At 37.8% G+C, this 22,260-nt stretch overlaps 1 protein-coding gene and 1 long non-coding RNA gene across 5 annotated transcripts in view; both read right to left on the bottom strand.

The window, feature by feature from the left end:
* ushbp1 (Usher syndrome 1C binding protein 1) overlaps positions 1–21,483 on the bottom strand; it is a 34,008-nt gene extending 12,525 nt beyond the window's left edge. The window contains exons 1-7 of one of the 4 annotated variants that reach the window (XM_065241822.2): positions 21,333–21,483; positions 20,518–20,636; positions 20,298–20,446; positions 1,007–1,170; positions 718–927; positions 340–560; positions 77–217 (exon numbers count right to left, since the gene is read on the bottom strand). In XM_065241822.2, coding sequence (XP_065097894.1) covers positions 77–217; positions 340–560; positions 718–927; positions 1,007–1,170; positions 20,298–20,446; positions 20,518–20,636; positions 21,333–21,341 — 1,013 coding nt within the window. In that variant the 5' untranslated portion in view covers positions 21,342–21,483. Of the gene's footprint in view, positions 1–76; positions 218–339; positions 561–717; positions 928–1,006; positions 1,171–20,297; positions 20,447–20,517; positions 20,648–21,332 lie in introns of all 4 variants that reach the window. The other 3 variants (XM_065241824.2, XM_065241823.2, XM_065241825.2) reach the window with 3 other exon arrangements.
* Positions 4,861–14,731, bottom strand: LOC135719216 (uncharacterized). Its single transcript, XR_010521043.2, has 8 exons — positions 13,687–14,731; positions 13,220–13,262; positions 12,401–12,493; positions 12,162–12,228; positions 11,998–12,096; positions 10,153–10,238; positions 6,886–6,982; positions 4,861–5,094 (listed from the first exon to the last, which is right to left on the bottom strand). It is a non-coding gene; the product is annotated as an uncharacterized lncRNA (long non-coding RNA).
* Positions 21,484–22,260: the final 777 nt, after the last annotated feature.

Genomic DNA, 22,260 nt, shown 5'->3' with positions numbered 1-22,260 from the left:
GGGTTGCATTCATGTGATTCTAGAAGGCAAACAACTGATTCTGGATCAGTACAGATTACCGGTATATGTAACTCACCAGTAGGTTAAAGCCATGTGTAGAGCGGAGCTGTCGGCCTCGTGACGGCTGAGACTCATACTCAGCTGTTCTGATTCTCCTTTCCTCCTGAACAGAGCAGCGTTCAGACGCTCATTTCGAGCTTTCAGACGCTCCAAACACCTGCTCGGACAAAACAAACCAGACTGCAATATTGTAGCTACTTTATTATACTTTGTTTATGGGTTGCTTGTTTGTCCTTGTTTGAAAAAAACCCTAGGTCATGTAGACTGTATATATCTCACCTCTGCAGTTTGTCAATCTCAGACTGCAGCACAGAATCAACAGTTTGGGGGGACGGAGGGGAGTCCAGGGAGGAGCTAGACAGCTTCCGGGGCAGCAGAGGAGATCCAGGATATGGGGGTGAGGAGAAGCAAGGGCTCGGGGTTCGACTGGAGGATAGTGATGGACTAAGAGGAGGAGACTGACTCACTCGGTACATCCATTTCCTCTTAAGATCCGCTAACTGACAAAAGAAAATAAACACATCTGTCAGTGGAGACCTGGGCCATAACACTACGTTTGTTTATTTAGCGAAAAAGTAGTGTTATTGTTTCAACCTGTCGTATGAAAATATAAAAAAGGTTACACGTAGCCAACATCTTTTAAAAAGTCCCATAAACCTTTTGCTGTAGCCACTTCTTCTCGTCTTCAAGGTCCACCAAAGTCATTTCAGCCCCCTTAAGTTCTTCCTGACGGCTCTTCAAGGAGGCGCTGAGGTCTTGGTTCTGTTTGTACAGTGAGAGGGTGTCCCGCTGATACTGACGTCTCTCATCAGGGGGCAGAGCAGAGGGGTATGTGATCCCCAGATCACTCTCCATCTCCTCCAGCACCTGAGACAGATTACAGAGATAGTTTAGATGTGGTACAGTCCTGCAGTATCATGCGGCAGAGGCGGGGTAACATCGGCACCTGTGTGGCATGAACCCAGGTCTCTTGGGCTGCAGACAGATGATTGGCCTGGACTCTCTCGGCATCCTGAGACTGAAGATTGAGCATCTTCCTCCCCTGGCCACTAGACGTCTCCAGAGCAACAAGAATTTGCTGCAGTTCTGCCCAAGGATCACTGCTGCCCCCTGTGGGAATATTGACGGTTCAGTTTACAGTTCTCTCAGTGGCTTTGGTTCATTTCTCAGATCAGAATTGAAATTCTCAAAACTACCTGTTCAATCCTCACAATCCTCAAAAAAGCAGTTTCTCATTTCTTTGAAGAAGTTGCAAATGCTTTGGTAGATCCATGCAAATGATTATGGTCCGTGTAACGCTTTTCAGTTCTTTTTTCAATTTGCACCATCAAAATGAATCAAATGAAAAATGGGTTTCCAACTTTCATTTTTCAATTTTCATGAGTACTTTACAAACGGAAAATTGTCTCTCGGTTTAATTTTCAATTCTACGTGTTTAGGTTGTTGCTTTAGAATTTCAGGTTTTGGAACAAACAGAAAAATGACGACTTATTCTAATTTTCCATTTCTGTGTTTGCGCTTGCGGCTGGAACGTACCATTATCGCCGGGGGTGGAGTGTAGTCTACAGCCGGTCACGGACCCACAGCGCTATCGCGTAAAATCTCACCATATTTATCTCCTCTATGTATATTACGCATTTATTAAATATATATTGAATAACAATAATGCCTGTAAACATTTATCTATCGGGCCTCGGTTGCCGTTTTGGTTTTTATCAGTAGATGGCGATGTAACGACCTGGCAGTAAGTGCATGCACTCGAGACGTGATGGATAAACTTGTATCTGCCGCAGTTCAGCCTGCATAATGGCTCGAAAAGTTTAATCATGTGTTATCCCGAGATATTACGAGGTAGCGAGTCAGGTTGTCACCTGAAAATTGCCGTTTCGAGTCTCACGGCCGGCCCCTTGTGCAAGGCACCTTCCATTGCTCCCCGGGCGCTGGGTGCCCACGACCCCGGGTGTGTGTTCATAACTGGCAGTGCGTGTGTTGCTTACTTACTGGATGCATTCCATACTTTAAACCATGTCACTTTTGTTTTCCTTTTTTAAAAACTTTATTAGGGTATGAGCCACGAATGCCCACCCGTGACGCCTGCCCTGTTATATTGGCTCATTTACTAGCCATATTAATATTTGAGATATCCACAGTGTATCCATTCCCAGCTCTTCTACCAGCCAACAGATCACACCTACAGTGGTGTTAAAAACATGGTACTAATAAAAGCGAATAAATTGCAAAAAAATTATAAATTGAGATTATTTCTTTATTTTAAATGTATTGAAAACATTACACATTTAATTCCAAAACAAAGCATTAACAACTTAGAGGTGGTTTCGCGGACAGGGCTTATCCTAGTCCCAGACTAAAATGCATATTTGAGCTGCCTTAATTTAAAACAGTATTCACAGTTCCTGTCAATTTTTAGGTTTGTGTCAGAAACTGCATTTGTAATATCACCCCACAAGTTTTTAATGGTGCAGAGAGATCAGAGGATTGAGTTGGCCACTTTATAACCTTAACCCTTTTTGTCTGGAACCAGATTTTGCCCTCTTGCTTTTGTGTTTGGGGTTGTTTTCTTGTTGACACCCATTTTAGGGGCATTTCCTCTTCGGCAAAGGGCAACATAATCTCTTCAAATATTCTACTGTAGTCAAACTGATCCATGTTCCCTTGTATTTGATAAATAGTCCCAACACGGCAGTATGAAAAACATCCCAATCCCATGACTTTTACACCGCCATGCTTAACTGTCTTTACACTGTACTGTGGCTTGAATTCCGTACCCGGGGGTTGCCTGAGGTTCTGTAAAGACCCCAAAAAGAAAGATTTTAATCTTATCAGGCCACAAAATGTTACACTATTTTTCTTTGGGCCAGCTGATGTATTGATGTAATTCTATAGATGTCTTTTTTCAACAGTGGTGCTTTACTGGGGCTTCTTGCATCAGTGACTGTCACAAGATCATCATCTTTTATCTTTCTAAACGTTTTCAACTTTTTAATCAAATTGCTCTGTTCCTCTGAGCAATGTTTGAAAAGACCCATTTTATTTAGAAATTCAGCAGCATATTATATATTTTATAACAATGGGCAAAACATTTGCCTTCTCTCTTTCTTAATAAAGGACAGAAAGAAGCTGTTTTCACAGGTTGAACTCATTTTAAACTTCATACTGCTATTTTTTTGATCACGCCACTTTCAATAAATGAATCTATTACTCAGAGCAAGTAATGTGGATATCATTACCAATGGCTCTATTTTTTTCTTTAAATAATTTCCAGAAATATTACTACTACTACTAATAACAATAGTGATTTATCAGGTTACTGATGTTGCACTGCTATTTTTTAACACCACTGTTTATGATCATGCAGCATAAAATTAAAAAATGTTTGCAATTTATTCTAGCCTGGTTAGCCAGACCTACATCAAGATGTAAGGTCTGGCAACTCTTCACACAAACGGCTCAATGCAAGGGGCGGGATATAAGGTTGTCCCTCAAAATGCCTCTGCACGCAATAGGATAGCGCTATGACCAATCAGAGCAACGAAGAACGAAGTTTTCAAGTAGGAACCGTCGCAGCTCTGTCGTCATCATGTTAAGCCCGCCCCACAGACGCTACACACGATGTGATTGGCCTGACCAAATTTTGGTTTTTGGAGCTGTTAAGTGTATTGTGAGTGCCTAGACCAGTGGTTCCCAAACTTTATCAGTGTGTGGCCCCCCTTGTGTACAGTGCATTCCTTTGCGGCCCCCCAAAGAAAATTTGTGACAAAAACTGTTCTAAAACTCAACATTTTAATAAAAAAAACATTAAATTATATAAAAAAGTAGTGCTTTTGGTTAGTAGCCTTATTTTTTTAGGTTTAATTACACAGAATTCATGATAAATTAATGTATTTCATAAAATGTCATAAAACTGGGGCCCCCCTGGCACCATCTCGCGGCCCCCCTGGGGGCCCCGGCCCCCAGTTTGAAAACCCCTGGCCTAGACTAAACCCTGGCAGCAAATATATTTTGCGGCCGCTAGGGTGCGTCTAGATTTCTAGGCTAAATTTATTCACCTTTATTAGTACACTACCATGTTTTTAACAACACTGTAGGTGTGATCCGTTAGCTGGTAGAAGAGCTGGGAATGGATACACTGTGGATATCTCAAATATTAATATGGCTAGTAAATGAGCCAATATAACAGGGCAGGCGTCACGGGTGGGCATTCGCGGCTAATAAAGTTTTTTAAAAAGGAAAACAAAAGTGAAAGTGACATGGTTTTCAAGTAAGGAATGCATCCAGTAAGTAGTCAACACATGCACTGCCAGTCATGACACCCGGAGCAGTGGGCACCCAGCGCCCGGGAAGCAATGGGTAAGCCCAGCTAACAATTTTTGGTTCCCAGAACGTTCCCGGAACGTTAGGTTTTGGTTCCGGGAACGTTCCCAGAACGTTATTTTTGAAACGTTCCCTGTTGGTTCCCCAGGAAAGTTTTCTTTACGGAAATAGAACGTTATTTTTAGGTTCTCAGAACGTTCCCCTAACTTTGTCAGAACGTTCCGGGAACGTTCCTAGAACGTTCCGGGAACATTCGGGTAACATCAACCTAACCTGCTCAGAACGTTTGCAGAACCTTGCCAGAACGTTCCCGGAACGTTCTCAAAACCTCTAGTTATTCCCTATATTTAGGCACCATTAATAATAAAAATTCACAATTAAATCATTTAAAAAAAACACAATTTCACTATATAAACTAAGTTTATCTATATATAATCTATTTAAATGAACAAATAATCACACAATCCATGTTGATCCATGGATTCTTTATTCGTAGACATAAAATCAAAATCATTAATCACAGGAACATTTATAGAATTTATAGACTTAGATAATAATATAATAGGGTAGATAATTTGCTTATATAACACATAAAATTGGCAATAAACATGTAGAACATTGTATCATAAAAAACATTTTAATATATTAAAAATGAAAACATTTAAACAATGAACTTCAGAACTCCACAGCAATCTCTGCCATCTGCAAAAGTAACAAACAATAAAGGCAACGTAAGTTAGTGTAACATTAGGTTAAACATTTAGATGAATAATTCAATGACAAAAGTATTATCATTAAGTTGCACGACCCCGTCAAATGGTCTGATAAAAATGCATATACAGATTTGAAACGCGTTTTGTGTAGGCCTACTTCTTCGTAAAAAGTTTTAAATATATTTAGTGCGCTGCAGTTTGGTTATCAGAAGAATATTTCATTTTAAATAATTATATTGGTATAGTGATAAACAAGAGACATACAAACAAGAAAAAGTTCAGCGCCAGGATATTAGTAATTTTGATAATGATTCTTTACGACATTTTATTTTAAACTATAAAGGCTATATATATATATATATATATATATATATATATATATATATATATATATATATATATATATATATATATATATATATATATATATTCGAACAAGCAGAGTTATTAAACCAATATGATAAAGTGTATACAAGTAAAAAAGTTTCACACAATAATTTTCAAAAGTATGCTATCTTTTACGCATGGTTTCTTTAAAAGTAGGCTATTTTCTCTACAACAACTGATTTAATCAGCAAAATGATTCTCTTTTACCTTAGTATTTTTAGAACAAATCTATTCAAAAGGTTTTTTTTTGTTACTTCGACAGCTACAAGTTGGTAAAAGTTTAGTACTGCAATAGTACAGTTTTTATACAGATTGAAACAAGTTTTTATTTTAAGATGTCGCTGTGGAATTGAGTATGGTGGTTCCAATTTACATTTATATTTTACTGGTAAACGGCTTAATTCATTCTTGCAAGCGCTTCAGACGATGTCGCGTTTATAAATCAGGATTTTAGCAGCCGTTAAAGGAACAACTGGTTAAATTGAACACAAGGTGTTTCTGGGTCGTGTTTTGTCACTACTTTATAGTATACTCGTTTCATGTCTGACAACCGAACAGGTAATATGTAAAAAATAGCATGCAGTTGTTTTACAGTTTTTCTCGATTGCGGAAACACTATAAACAGGCTTTTGAACTAAAATTTCAAAACCATAACGCCATTTTTCAAGAAGCACAATCATTCAAAATCAATTTGCTGAACAATAAACACTACTCCCCTGATTTAACACATGAGTTTTAAATCAGTGAAGTTTTACTTCAAAACTCTACACACAAATCCCTACATCTCTCGGGGCTTACACCATGTGGTCATATGGAAAGCCCTAGCATTCAATACTGTTCACTCAAGTCAGCACAGCTAAGGCTCAATTAGCAAAGGAGGAGGAGGAGGAGGGAAAGAAGGAGGAGGAAGAGGACTTGTTGAAGGAGGAGGAAGAGGAGGAGGACATGGTGAAAAGTGACAAGCAGTCTCAGATTCAAGCCACTCTAGCTGACCATGTCCTTGTCCATGGTATGATTATGAGGGAGGCTGAGCCACGAGTACAGTAAAGCCTAATTTGAGTCGCTTCACTGTTGCCTCCATGGTTTTGAGTGTAGAGTTTAATTTTGACCTGAAAATATAATACTTGGAGTATTGTGTGAGATGTTATGCAATTGTGTTTACTGTTTAGAGAATATGAGGCATAATTTCAGTAAATGTGTTTAAGCAACTGAGAAAAACTGTAATATGCAATATAATGTGACAGATAAAAGAGAAGAAATTAAACATATTTCAGGTGCCAACACTCGATCAAACGCAAACATGTCACATATATGCTAATTAGCGTGTGACGTAATCGCCACATGCTCTAAAAAAGTCTCTCTAAATCCTGTGGGAAACACTGAATATGATTACCATTTTAAATTTCTGTGTGGGGCAAATTTCAGGGCTAATGCAATTAAGTCTTCCACGTCAAGGGCCTTTAATGCCTTGTAGTTTTTCTGTGTTGATTCTGTAAACAAAATAAAATAATCACAGTCAATAATTTCTATAATGTGTAGATTGTAAATACAATTCGATGAAAGAATTAAATTAATTTTTCAGCTGATTATAAAAAAACACAATCTCATGGCAATTAGTACTATGTATGTTACGAGGTGGCTCATTGTACTGATTTAATTCATTCTTATTTTAATAATAGTCATAGGTATTTGTATGATTTACTGTACAAATTCATAAGAATTGGCCTTGTAAAATATGTGCCATTTAAACCAGGGATGGCGAACATTGGTCCTGGAGAGGGCAGTCCTGCAGATTTTAGCTCCAACCCTGATAAAAGCTCACCTGCCCGTAGCTTTCTAGTAACTCTTTAGACCTTGATTTTAGCCTGTTCAGGTGTGTTTGATTAGAGCTGGAGCTAAACTCTGCAGGACTGCAGACCTCCAGGACCAACATTTGCCACCCCTGAATTAAACATACAAGTTCATCATGTCATGTCATACTCATACTCCTGTATAACCACAATTGTGATGTATGGTTGTAACTGTTGTTATGATTACTACATGCATAATTATGCAAGTTGATATTCTGATCATTTGTATGTTTTTCTTATTTTATAAGCACATCAGTACCAGTTACAAATCACATCAGTCCTAACTAGGCCTGTCACGATAACAAATATTGCTAGACGATAAATTGCCTCAGAATTTATCGCGATAGACGATAACATTGATGCTCCGGGACCATTATAATAATGCAGATACACCTTTTCAAAGATCTATAAACTTTTATTTCTAAACAATAAGTAATACTGGAACTGGAAGACATTTTAAATATCCACAAGAAATGAACAAAATAACAGGATGATTGCGTTTTAGGTGCATATGCATGTTTGTCGTGTTGCCACTTTTAAGTGCTACGTTTTTACCACAAATGCGACATAACGGCTCGTTCAGGTTTAGTGGTTCACCTCGGTCATTAGGTTTAAATCCAAAGTACTCCCACACTGCAGCTGTAGCGTTTGGTTTTGAAACTTGGCTGTTAAAACTTGGTATTAAGATGTGTTTTTGATCAGATCACAAGTGGACGAGAGAGACATATCACGTTTACACCTGGTATTTAAATCCGTCTCTTTTGTACACTTTCGACCGCTTCTGTGCTGAATACTGTGAGGGGTGGTCTGTCGAGACGGTGGTCGAGTCTCTCCGCTGTCATTTAAACGCCAGCGGGAGTAATTATGAGTTTATATGGACGCAAACTAATATTATGTCCACTGCTTGTTTAGGAAGTAAACATGCTGCACAGTATTTTCTACATGTATATGTTAGAGCTTTCTCTGAATTTTCAGCGCAATTGATGAAATAAGATCGCGCAACTTTCACACACTTGCAAAATGAAACTGCGGAGATCACCCGCTTTAGTTTATCAATGAAAGGCTAAAAATAGCACTGTTCACCTTGTGTCAGAAAAGTCAGAAAAGACGTAAAACATTGTGATCCGATTGATGAAAACGCATGTTAATGACAAGTGTAAACAGCCTCTAGTAAATCCATCTTTTTCTTCAACTCTCGTCTCAACTAGTGTTTTCTCCTGCTACACTCCTTACGCGGCGCTCATCCTCCTCAGTACGCCTACTGTGATAGGCTACGCCAGGAGTCCCCCCTCCCCACACAGATCATGCGACTGACAAATGACTGACGAGGGTTCACTCCTTGTCACTCGTTGCACGGAGCGGTCATCCAGTCTCTTTGGTAGAGAGATAGAGACAAGGAAAACAAACAAGCATGCAAATGTGAATTATTGCGGCCGAAAAAAATGATCGAGCTCATTTTATTTACCGTGCGATTAATCGATTTATCGTTTATCGCGACAGGCCTAGTCCTAACTAGGGATGCTCCGATCAGGGTTTTTGCAGGCCGATACCGATCACCGATTTGTTGTCTTCGTGATCGGCCGATACCAATGCCGATACCGATTTTTCAAGCTGATGTGCAAGCTTTTTGATGACTGTTACTGGTAACATTTTTTCTAGATAAAGTAATAACACAGATGTTGCCTTTGTTATATTACTTGCAGTAATTAGGTTTATTATTGTTTTAATAGAGAATCAAAAAATTAGCACAACAAATATTTCTTCTGCAAAGAGAAATTGAATATGCCTTTAAAAAGTCTTATGTCAGTTAAAAGTGATAAAAATAAAACACTTCAAAGTCTAAACTGTATGAATTAAACATACACGCATTCGTATGAAGTATAACAGTTCTTTAGTGAAGAGCAGTAAGTGATTTTATTGAGAGATGAATTAGGATACTGTAGCTTTAAGACGTGAGAGAGATCACTCTGTTCACGTGCACTGATGACTGAGGCTTCTGTGTGTGCATGCGCCGGATGTACATGGACAAGAGCAGCTGTGAGGAAAATGAAAGTTTAAACGCTCAAACTTTAAAACGCATGCAAATAATAAACTTTTGGCATGAGGATGCAATTATCCGCGATAGATGTGTGTTGTATACGCTGTTTGATGGGAATGTGAAGACGCGTCGCGCTGTTGATCAGATCGCGTCCTCATAGAAAATACGCTTATCTCTGCAAGCGCAAAGAGAGAAATGCAAATCTTCATGTCACACACGAGCGATGGGTTATAAAAATGCTCGCATTGCGTAAAAATGGTCTCTAACTGCAGCCGCATTCAGGAGCCCTATGTTGACAAAGGTAAACAGAAAGATCGGTTTATGAGATCGGCAAATTTAGCGAGGACCGATCGAGTCATTTAATGACGTTTTCGGCCGATACCGATCGGCGGCCGATCGATCGGAGCATCCCTAGTCCTAACGTAATGTATTTTCTTCTTGGCCACTTTTCTTCTTGAGCATGCCTTAATTTACCCATTTCTAGTAGGCATACTGCATCAGTAAATAATAAATAAACCTATACTGGGTTGTTTCAATGCAGTGCTTTATTTAAAAGGTAACCCATGTGTTCTGTCCAATATTTACCCAGCATTGGGTTAAAAATAACCCAGCAGAATTTAGAGTGTGATATTCTGGTCCAATCTTATTCTGTCTCTTTTAATTGGATATTGCTGAGAATAAACGGACAGAAATGAGTTTAAACAATGAGACGAAAAAGAAAGCTTGCCTATTATTAAAGGGCAGATTCTAAGCATTTGGAAGGCTTTCTTACCCTTCCTCCATTTCATGCTGTAGGCAATCGGGACTTCAGTGGACTTCACCTGGGTTGGCTCCCCCAAGGGACCGTATGTAGTTAATCTAAAACAACAACAACATGTATTTTCTAATAAGTAGAAAATAATTATGAACACATACTGACTATATACTTTGTTGCATTTATGCATTTGGCAGAATTGTTTACTGTAGTAATTAATTATAGTCCTACAGTGTGAGCAATTTAAAATTAACAATTCTAACATACAGCAATTGTTTGCATTCTTCTAAAATCACAGTATCTTATTAAAATGGTTGTGTTAAAACAAACCCAATCAGTGTTTATATATTACATTAAAAAACACTAAATGCGTTGTCCAAAACTAGACACAACTCTGTGTGTTTACAACAACGTTGTATTAAAAGTAACACAAATGTGTTGTTCAAATAAAAACACAGCTGTGTCTAGTTTGGGACAAGGCAGTGAGTTTAAATGTGTCCCAAAAATAACAATGATTGGGTTTGTTTTAACACAACCGTTTTTAAAGTCTAGAACATATTAAGCAGTCAGTAAATCATTATTTTATGCATATAAATCATTATTAACTTGTGAAATATAATATAAATGTCCATTAACTATTGAAAGTTTAGGATTGGAACATGCCTAGCTTATGTACGTATTTACATTATACATATTCAGATCATTTGCATCAATATCTGCAATTTAGCTCAGCTGCCTCCAATTTCTCTTGATGGTTGCTGATGGGTTCTGATGAACACATGAAGATATTTTGAGGAATGTCTGTAACCAAACTGACCTGAAGCACCATTGACTTCCATAGTAGGATAAAAGAATACTATAGAAGTGAATGGTGCTTCTGAATGCTTTGGTTACAAATGAATCCAGAAGTTGCAAAGATTGCTGTGTCATACCCAAAATGACCTGAGGCTGTAACTGCTACTTCAAAAGGTGTTTAACTAAGTACTGAGTAAAGGGTCGGAATACTTAGGTCATATCAACTTTAAAACCCTCCCCCCAAAGAGATGCTGAACAGAGCAAACATTTACTGGTAAATTGCAGTTAACAGATCATGTGTGAAGTTGAACAGAACCTTTCCGGTGAATCAGTGCTCCCAATTTACCAGTAAGAGAGGTTGTAAGATTACCAGTATTTTACCGGTAAGCGCTATGTGTGAACGAAAAATATAGGATTACCGGCATTTAGAACAGACGACGTCAGACCGTGCTGACAGCTTCGGGCCAATCATAATGTTTAATACAAATGATGCGTTTACCCCCGCACTGTTTACGGACGTTTCCACACACATGCTGCTTGAAAGTCGAGCACACCTGAAGTTTACATCCATATTTCTTCACCAAAGCTGTTTAAAACAGCTTACCACCTACTTGCAGAATTCCCGACGTAGCACGCCCTCTGTGAAGCCTAAAGTGCAAACAGTACTGTTGTTTAAAATGCATTTTCGGTTTGACGTCGCCTCATGCAATGTTGTTTAGTCATCATGAGCAACTTCGCGACTGTTTACCACAGACGTGAAAACAACAAAATACAGACCGTGGATATGAACGACGTGGATTGTTTACAAATACAACACTGAGCTCGCCGCACCCCACAGGAACTTCCGCTTTCTCAACGAATTTACCGGTATTTTGATACTGATGTGTGAATGATGTCTTACTGGTAAAAAGACGGAACGTCACTGCGTGTGTGAACAGCACATTTTTGTATTTACTGGTAAATTCATTCTGGTAAATTCATGGTAATTTACCAGAACTACTGTGTGAAAGAGGCTATTGACTGGTTGCTTTAGGTGTGGGTCAAACAGCCTTTTGTGCAGTCCCTTACCAATAAAAGCTAACATGGACTCCAGACCTTCTGGACTGTCTGTGAGAGACTTCAAACTCGCCCAGACCAACAAGGCATCATGTTAGCAGACATCCCGACCTGATCAAAAAATTTGATTAGGAGATGTTCTGGTCCTATTTTTAATATATCTTTTACAAACTTACCACAGGTGATCTGGCAAAGCAAAGACTTATGAAACAGCATCTTCCCAAATCTCCTCTTCAGGCTCATCTTAGCGATCATTGCATTTGATAAAGTTTGGAAAAAAAGAAAAACATATTTCATTAGTATAGAATCATAAATGTAATGTTTTGGTTAGAAATAGAAAAAACTGTGGCCCAAGTACAACTTTGAAAGAAATAATGTTTACATTATTTGTCATGGTACACTGTCACTTCATTACCTTTTGAGTGGTACAGATTTGGGCATCTGGAAAGACAAATAACTTCACCTATGTGTATTTTATCACACTTCATCAAATTGCATGGTAATCTGCCTACAATATGAAACACATAATAAAATAAAAAACAAGTCATGGCCCCTTTTCAAAAGAAAATATAAATTGTGAAATACAAAACACTGCATCTTAGTTATTACGATTTGTAGAATTTGATCTGAATACAAAACAAATACTAAATGCATTGTAATATTGTAGGGGAGATGCTTCAAAAATAAATTGTAAATTATTGATTTCTATTGCAAAATGCTAGCTTGGTGGTGCGTTACAATGGTGGGTGGTAGGTCATGGACATAGCCATCATTTAAAAAATTATGATTAAAGCCATAATACATAAAGATAGAAAATAATGCTGTTATGTACACCACCACAAAGACAAATTTTATATGTCAATATGAAGCCTCTCTAAAACTTATGTCAACATCCACTCTGAACTATGAATTCACTTCTGGCTCTGTCTATTGAAAACAAAGGGTTTGAAATATGTAAGCCTAACTTACATACTGTAGAAGGAATAGTGACATTAAGGACCACAATGGAAATAAGTTATTTTAACTTTATTGTGTTATCCTTGACAAATGTGTTATTTCACTTTTTGTCCAATAAATCAAATCAAATCAAAAAGAAATGAATTGCTGTGCTGAACAATAACCATTGTATCCTAAATTATTTTCTTATATTTTCCTAATGACAATGATAAACCAGATATGCACTTTTTGGGCGCTTATGTATTGGATGCAAATATAAACACAAAATAATACTTACTCTTCAGCCAATGGAACACATCACAACACAACAAGAAAATGACCTGTAAAGAAAAGTGAACATAAATATACAATAGTTATTAATCCAGAATTGATGGCTTCTGTTTAAATTCTTAACCGTTTTAACAGGCTAACTTACTGAAAACTGTGTGTCCGTACTGTAAGTTAAATAACCCTACATTTACGCGTCAAACCCTACATTTAAATAACTTGCGTTATAATTAACTAAACAATGTCAAATAAATTTGAAGAACGAGGATAACACATTTTTATAGAAGGTAAAGACAAATTTAAGATCTTTACTACATTAGCTCAGATGCGTCACGAGCTCAGTCAAACCACTGCATCAACGGTCAACATTAAAGTTCAGAATATTTTAGTCATATCGAATTAACTGTTAATAAAAACAAAACAAACATAACTGTGAACTTATTTTAATGACTTAACCAGGAATTAATAAAAACTTACCTTAGAATTTACCATAGAAATGAAAACTGTCGTCTGAGGTAAACGGTTAAAATCCACTTTGAACTCACAAGGACCGAGGCGCGCGCACGCAAATACGTGTGTTCGACTTCTTGCTGCGCTGACAGGTAAACGTCATTGTACCGCGAGAGTGTAATTTCTTGACTCGCTCTCGCGATACATTGACGTAAAGAGGCGGGATATGGGTGAAGCTGAGGTGAAACCACGCCCGCCTAGCGCGAGTCTAGTGACAGCAGTGGCTGTTCAACCGACACTCAAGCGGCCACGCCCTTAATTATGCAGAAGTTTAAGGCTTAATATAATTTAAACGGATGAGTTACAAAAACATTCACCCCCCTCACAGTTGTCATGACGGGCAAAATTAGCTATATAGGCCAAAAACACTTTTTGTACCAGGCTGTAAACATATTATTTTCTACTGTAAAGTTGGCAATTTTTAACATGGGAGTCTATGGGAATTGACTCCCTTTTGGAGCCAGTCGATGAATTGCAGTTTAAATCACTTCGGTGTTGGCTTCATTAGAGAGATCGGAAGGTTGCCCCTCGCTAATAACACATAACAAAAGACAACATGTTAAAGAACAATAAAGATGGTAAAAAAGATGTCCCACGTCCAGACTGAACTGAAAATTAGAACTTGTTTAACAATAAACATTTCTTGTATTAAAATAAACAGAAATATTGTGCTTTTAAAACATAGCTTTTTAGATCTTCACCCGGGGGTGGGTTCAATTATTTCATAAACATGCATGCACATTTTGTTCTAAATGGACAGAGCTTTATAAAAAAATAAAAATAAAAAAATGGTTTTATTATAATAAAAGTGTAGTAACTGGTTTTTGATTAAACAACAACAACAAACATCAAAAGAAAATTATCTGCTAAGATAATAACAAACAATGATAATTTGGGGGCCCATTTGGGATGTGGTGTGAGTTTGCCTTGCCCACACTGTCCCACAATATACCTCACAGTGGGCCCGCATGGGCATGTTTTGCATACAAAAGGCTGAGGGAGCTGTCTGTGAAACCATAAAGAAAGCAGATAAAAGGTTGTATGTTATTATATTATTAAGGGTATTCTTAAAATTTATATTTGAAATGGTGCTGGGCAAAGATTAATCGCGATTAATCGCATACAAAATAAAAGTGATTATTGGTATAATATATGAGTGTGTGCTGTGTCTAATTATTATGTATAAATATATACACACACATTCATATATGTATTTAAGAAACATTTACATGTTTATATATATTTATTTATATTTTTATATAATCTATAATATAAATAAAAAAAGATATATAAATAAAACAATTCTGAAATTAATATATGAATGTGTGTGTGGTTAAATATACATAATAATTAGATGCAGTACACGCACATATATTATGCAAAAAAAAAATCACTTTTATTTTGTATGCGATTAATCAGGATTAATCTTTGCCCAGCACTAATTTGAAACGTTATATTTTAGACATTGTGATGAAAATATAATAAAAATAAAACAACCATAATAATGCTTAAAAAAATAGCCTAATCCATCTCCTAAATTCATATGGAAATCAAATGCCCCACCAGTGTTAAAATCAATCAAATAGTATACAAAAAATATTTTTAGCTTCTTAAACATTATATAATATGAGGAACCTAGAAAAATATTTACCAAAAAGGCACTTGTTTTAAAAGGGAAAAATAAAGATACAAAGATGATTTATTTGCATGTGTCTAATATATTTTTAACTTGATCAATTACTTTTGTTAAATTTTATAAAAATAAGTATTTTCATTAAATGAGTTTTTACATTTTTATCTAAAGGATTCACAAATTAAAATGTCATAAAAGAACCATTTAGCATTCGCCGTACTGACATTATTTCAACCAAATTTCAACGTTGATTTTTAAGCATTGTATTAACCTTTAGCAATCGTTTACCATTCACCTTTGTTTCAACATTGTATCAATGTTGAAAAAACAACTGAGGTTATTTTAATCAAATTTCAACGTTGAAGGTTGGTCATGCCTGCTTGGTGGTCAGGCTGGCTTGTCTTAGCTGGTTTAAGCTGGCCAGGCTGGGAGACCAGCTTGACCAGCCATAATACCAGCCTGGTCAGCCTGGGAGACCAGCTTGGCCAGCCTGGGAGACCACCTTGACCAGCCTGGGAGACCACCTTGACCAGGCTGGGAAACCAGCTTGACCAGGCTGGCCAGCTATTTCCATCTTAAACCAGCTAAAACCAGCCAACCAGCTTAGCCTGGTTTAAGCTGTTTTTTTCAGGAGGTAGGGAACGTTCCGGGAAGGTTTCCCTTAGGTTATAAATAAAAACCTAAAAATAACCTACAGGGAACGTTCCGGGAAGGTTCTCTTTAGGTTATAAATAAAAAACCTAAAACTAACCTGCAGGGAACGTTCCGGGAAGGTTACCCTTAGGTTATAAATAAAAACCTAAAAATAACCTGCAGGGAACGTTCCGGAAAGGTTCTCTTTAGGTTATAAATAAAAAACCTACAAATAACCTGCAGGGAACGTTCCGGGAAGGTTCCCTTTAGGTTATAAATAAAAAACCTACAAATAACCTGCAGGGAACGTTCCGGGAAGGTTCCCTTTAGGTTATAAATAAAAAACCAACAAATAACCTGCAGGGAACGTTCCGGGAAGGTTCCCTTTAGGTTATAAATAAAAAACCTTAAAATAACCTGCAGGGAACGTTCCGGGAAGGTTCCCTTTAGGTTATAAAAAAAAACTAAAAATAACCTGCAGGGAACGTTCCGGGAAGGTTCTCTTTAGGTTATTATAAAAATAACCTACAGGGAACGTTCCCAGAACGTTCTTATTTGGTTCCCAAAAAAATAACCAAATGGGAACCATATGGGAACGTTAGGGGAACGTTTTGTGTTTGTTGGGAGGTGCCTTGCTCAAGGGCACGTCACAAGCGGCCGCCCGTGAGACTCGAAACGGCAACTTTCAGGTGACAAACCTGACTCGCTACCTCGTAATATCTCGGGATAACACATGATTAAAATGTTCGAGACATTATGCAGGCTGAACTGCGGCAGATACAAGTTTATCCATCACCTCTCGAGTCCATGCACTTTACTGCCGTTACATCGCCATCTACTGATAAAAACCAAAACGGCAACCGAGGTCCGATAGATAAATGTTTACAGGCATTATTGTTCTTCAAAATATATTTAATAAATGTGTAATATAAATAGAGGAGATAAATGTGCTGAGATTTAACGCGATAGCGCTGTGGGTCCGTGACCGGCTGTAGACTACACTCCACCCCCGGCGATAATGGTACGTTCCAGCCGCAAACGCAAAAACAGAAATGGAAAATTAGAATAAGTCGTCATTTTTCTGTTTGTTCCAAAACCTGAAATTCTAAAGCAACAACCTAAACACGTAGAATTGAAAATTAAACCGAGAGACAATTTTCCGTTTGTAAAGTACTCATGAAAATTGAAAAATGAAAGTTTGAAACCAATTTTTCATTTGATTCATTTTGATGGTGCAAATTGAAAAAAGAACTGAAAAGCGTTACACGGACCGATTATGTACAATTCTCTGCTTTTTCCTACATTATCAATTGTTTATGTCATGTTGATTAAAATGTATTTATTATATATTATGAGTCTCTGTTGAATAAGTCTCACTCCCCACAACATTTCGGCATCAGTTCATAGCAAGTTGTATATGTCAAGCATTTTTCTATACATATCCATTAAACTTTTTCCTAAAAATGTCCTGAATTAGTAAATTGTCACCTTATTAGACAGTCTACACAGGGATCTCATCCCAGAACAAGAGGGGGGGGGGGATTGGAGATTACTTGCCAAATAGTTTGGGACAATGTTAGTTTCCATCGCTCCAACAATACAATTTTTTTGAGAAATGCACTTACTGTTTTGCAAATGTCGAGGATGATTCGAGAAATGTACCAAAGTGAGTGAGAAAAACTGTAAATACTAAATACTGTGAAGCATAAACCATATAATTTTGTTTTGTTTATTTGTATGTGAAGTAGAGCGCACTTCACATCTATAAATGTATTACAGTTTTTCTCAATTGCTCAATTCTCAAATTTCAAGTGTTTTGGCACATGTGTGCAAAGAGAAAGTACAATTGTCCACAGTTTGCACAATAATTAAATGCATATGGCTCATTGTTCAAAACTGATGGGTTATGTAGGTAGGCAGACAGACAGACACAATGGATGAGAGACAGACAGACACAATGGATGGATGGACAGAGAGACAGACAGACATGCAGACAGACTGACACAAAGGATGGATGGGCGGAAAAGACAGACAGGTAGACATACAGACATACAGATACAATGGATAGACAGACAAACAAAGAGACAGACACAACTGATGGACAGACAAACAGACAGACACAAAGGATGGATGGGTGGAGAGACAGACATACGGATACAATGGATAGACAAGACAGACACAGCAGATGGACAGACAGAGAGACAGAAAGACAAACTGACAAAAAGGATGGACGGGCGGAGAGGCAGACAGGTAGACAAACAGACAGATACAATGGATAGACAGACAGACACCACGAATGGACAGACAGACACAACAGACAGACATACTGACACAATGGATGGATAGACAGTCAGCCTAACACAACAGATGGACAGGCGAAGAGACAGACAGATAGACACAATGGACAGACAGACACCAAGGATAGACAGACTGACACAATGGATGGACGGACAGACCGACAGATGGATGGATAGAGACAGATGGACATACTGACACAATGAATGAATAGACAGACAGACTAACACAGCAGATGGACAGACAGACAGACACCATGGACAGACAGACAGAGAGACAGACAGACACAATGGATGGATGGACAGAGACAGACAGACATGCAGACAGACTGACACAAAGGATGGATGGGTGGAAAGGCAGACGGGTAGACAGACAGACAGACAGATACAATGGATAGACAGACAAACAGATACAATGGATAGACACTCAGACAGACATACACAACTGATGGACAGACAAACAGACAGACACAAATGATGGATGGTGGAGAGATAGGCAGACAGATACAATGGATAGACAGACAGACACAACAGATGGACAGACAGAAAGACCGAAAGACAGACTGACAAAAAGGATGGACGGGCGGGGAGGCAGACAGGTAGACAGACACAACAAATGGATGGACAGAGAGACAGATGGACATACTGACACAATGGATGGATAGACAGACAGACTAACACAGCAGATGGACAGACAGACAGACACTACGGATAGACAGACAGAGAGACAGACAGACACAATGGATGGACGGACAGAGAAACAGACAGACACTACGGATGGAAGGACAGAGAGACAGACATAAAGACAGACAGACTCAACGGAAGGACGGACAGAGAGACAAACAGGTAGACAGTCAGACACAACAAAAATGGACGGACAGACAGGCAGACGGATACAAAAGATGGATAGATAGACAGAACAGATGGACAGACAGACAGATACGCCAAATGGGTGGACAGAGAGACAGACAGACTGACACAAAGGATGGACGGGCAGAGAGACAGACAGGTAGACAGACAGAAAGATACAATGGATAGACAGACAGACACAATAGATGGATGGGCGAAGAGACAGACAGATAGACACAATGGACAGACAGACACCAAGGATAGACAGACAGACACAATGGATGGACAGACAGACCGACAGACAGGTAGACAGTCAGACACAACAAAAATAGATGGACAGACAGGCAGACGGATACAAAAGATGTATAGACAGACAGAACAGATGGACAGATAGAGAAACAGACAGCTAGACAGACAGACAGATACACAAAATGGACGGACAGAGAGACAGACAGGTATACAGACAGAAAGATACAATGGATAGACAGACAGACACAACAGATGGACAGACATGCAGACAGACTGACACAAAGGATTGACGGACGGAGAGTCAGACAGACAGACACAATGGATCGAGGGACAGATTGACACAAAGGATGGATGGGCGGAGAGACAGACAGGTAGACAGACAGACAGACAGATACAATCCCTTATGAAAATTAACCATGGTTTAACTACAGTTAAAACCAAAAAACATGGTAACTGTAGTAAAACCATGGTAACCACAAAATAACTATACACTTTTACCACAAAAAAACATTTTTTTTGTAAGGGATGAATGGATGAAGGGACAGAGAGAGAGAGACAGATAGGATGGATGGGTAGATAGAGAGAGAGATTTTTAGAATTTTTAATTCAAATTTTGTCTAAAAAAATGTATTGTATGTTGCTAAAAAAAAACCTTATGGGTTTTTAGCACAGGAATGAAAATGTATTTATTCTTTCAACGAAACTCTTCAAGATTCTCATGAAACTTTAGTACTTGTGCATTAAAGAAACATAATACAGTGCCCTGTGAAACGGGTACTAATTTTAAAATATAATAAGAAGCTTTGCATGTTGAAACAAAAGTCTGGTATATGATCAATAGCACAGTAAATAGCACCCTGTCCACCCTGACGCTGTGTTTACTATGATTGATGATGAGATATTATACAGACTGAACATGCCTTCTGAGCTCTTGGAGTTTTTCCTGGTCTCATGGTCCACAGATGTTGTGCCAGTGTCCACCACTGTGAGGCTGCATGCTGGAGACGTCAGACTCTGCTGTATAACGCACCCACTGACCTGCACCGGAGCTTCACATGCTTTGGTTTCTCTATAAAACACACGCATCCGATCACAAGATAATACTTTAAGATTGTTTGGGCAAGGTAGCCTATGTTTTACCGTGGTATTAATGAGTCCATCTTCCTGTTGAGGTCAGAGATAATCTGCAGTAAAGTGCTGACCTCTGTCTCACACTGTGCCAGTTCACAGTCTGCCGATATCAGACCGTCCGATCCCTGCTGAGCACATGCTTGAGTAAAAAATTGGTGTAAAAATAGTCATATTACTTTGAGGTCAGGTGCTGTATATATGGTCATGTTTCAATAACAAATGACAACCAGAAAGTGTCCTGGTATACCTGATATTGTTTTTATTTTGATCACATGCTTACATTAAAAAAAAAAAATAACATTTAGGTTGACATTACATTAACTAACTTTTTAGGAGTCCAAATACTGTTATAACATATGCATATAAACACACTGTGTGTTGTTATTTTCACATCAGTCTTTTGTTCTTATAAGAGGAAAAGGAGGAAACAGACACATCCTGGAACTGTACTTCCTGTAGCGCTGCAATATGAAGCTCAAAGTTAGATACTTTTGTACTATTGTGCTTCGTTTTTGGATATAATTATAGTTTACGTTTATATTTTCTCTTAGTAATGTCTGATATGGGTTCAGGTTTAAATTGATAACTATAAACTCGAAGCACAATTACAAATGACATCACATAAATAAAACGAATCTTTCAAAAAGAAACGATTTCTATATAAGCAAATACATAGTAGGTGTTTTGCTGAAAAGTATACTTAGTGTACTAGTTGTCACTTCTCAGAGTTACCTAAATTAAAAATGTGGTATAGATAAAAACTAAATGTCAAAGTTATTGCTTTTGGATCGTACTTTATCAAAAGCAAAAAGAATGAAACTCACCTCTGTCATGTTTCTTATATTTATGAAGGTCCTGTAAAGTTTCCTCTTTAAAAGATGAGGCTGAGGATTAAGGAAAGCTCCAGGTTTTTTTAAAGACTGTTTGCTGTTCAGCTGTATGTTGGATCTGAGCGTTTCTCTGTCCCCACCTCTGCTCAGTAAGTATATGAGATATAGCACAGCACAGACAGATGAAACACACAGCTGCTATTGTGGCAAACCTGCTTTCTGATAAATTACTACCTTGATTGTCATACACGCCCATTCTCTTTGTTTTTGCTCGTGTGTGGGTTTTTTTAGGATATTAATATTAACCACAAATGTGCATATGTATAGATAGCCAAATGCTCTTTATAAATAGAAACAAAAAATACATTAAACTGATCTTACATGAAAAGTCCTGTATACTTTCATATTTACTATAGTAAACTATAGTAAAACTCCTAGATACATTGTAAAAAAAATCAAATCAACATATATTTTTATGTTACTTTAACTTGACAAATTAAGTTAAGCAATTTCAACTTAAGTCAAAACTTAAAATAGTAGGTTGAATTGACTTGCATAACTAACTTTATTCTGCATTTGTTTAAGGTGTACTAGTATTTTTGAACCACGTAGTATACTACATTTTATTAATTCACTGTAGTTAATACTACACAATACTATAGTACTGTATACGTTAACAGTCTAGCAATTACTATAATAATCTATGTCTATGGTATATTATGATTTACTATAATTTACAATATATATATATATACCCCTTGCACGTGACGTCACGCTCTACTCGCGCGAATAGACCAATTTCGTGTTTGCAAACAGAGATGACGTTTTTTGTGGGCGGAGCCAAACTGGTTGCAGAAAGTGACTGCTCCGCAGTAGGGTTGTGAAGTGTTTTAAGCATTAAACCGTGATTTTTATGGATCCG

The sequence above is a fragment of the Paramisgurnus dabryanus genome, chromosome 14 (assembly GCF_030506205.2).
Source record: "Paramisgurnus dabryanus chromosome 14, PD_genome_1.1, whole genome shotgun sequence".
Taxonomy (NCBI): domain Eukaryota; kingdom Metazoa; phylum Chordata; class Actinopteri; order Cypriniformes; family Cobitidae; genus Paramisgurnus; species Paramisgurnus dabryanus.
Note: the sequence above shows the minus strand (reverse complement) of the source record. Positions and strands in the feature narration are given on the sequence as shown.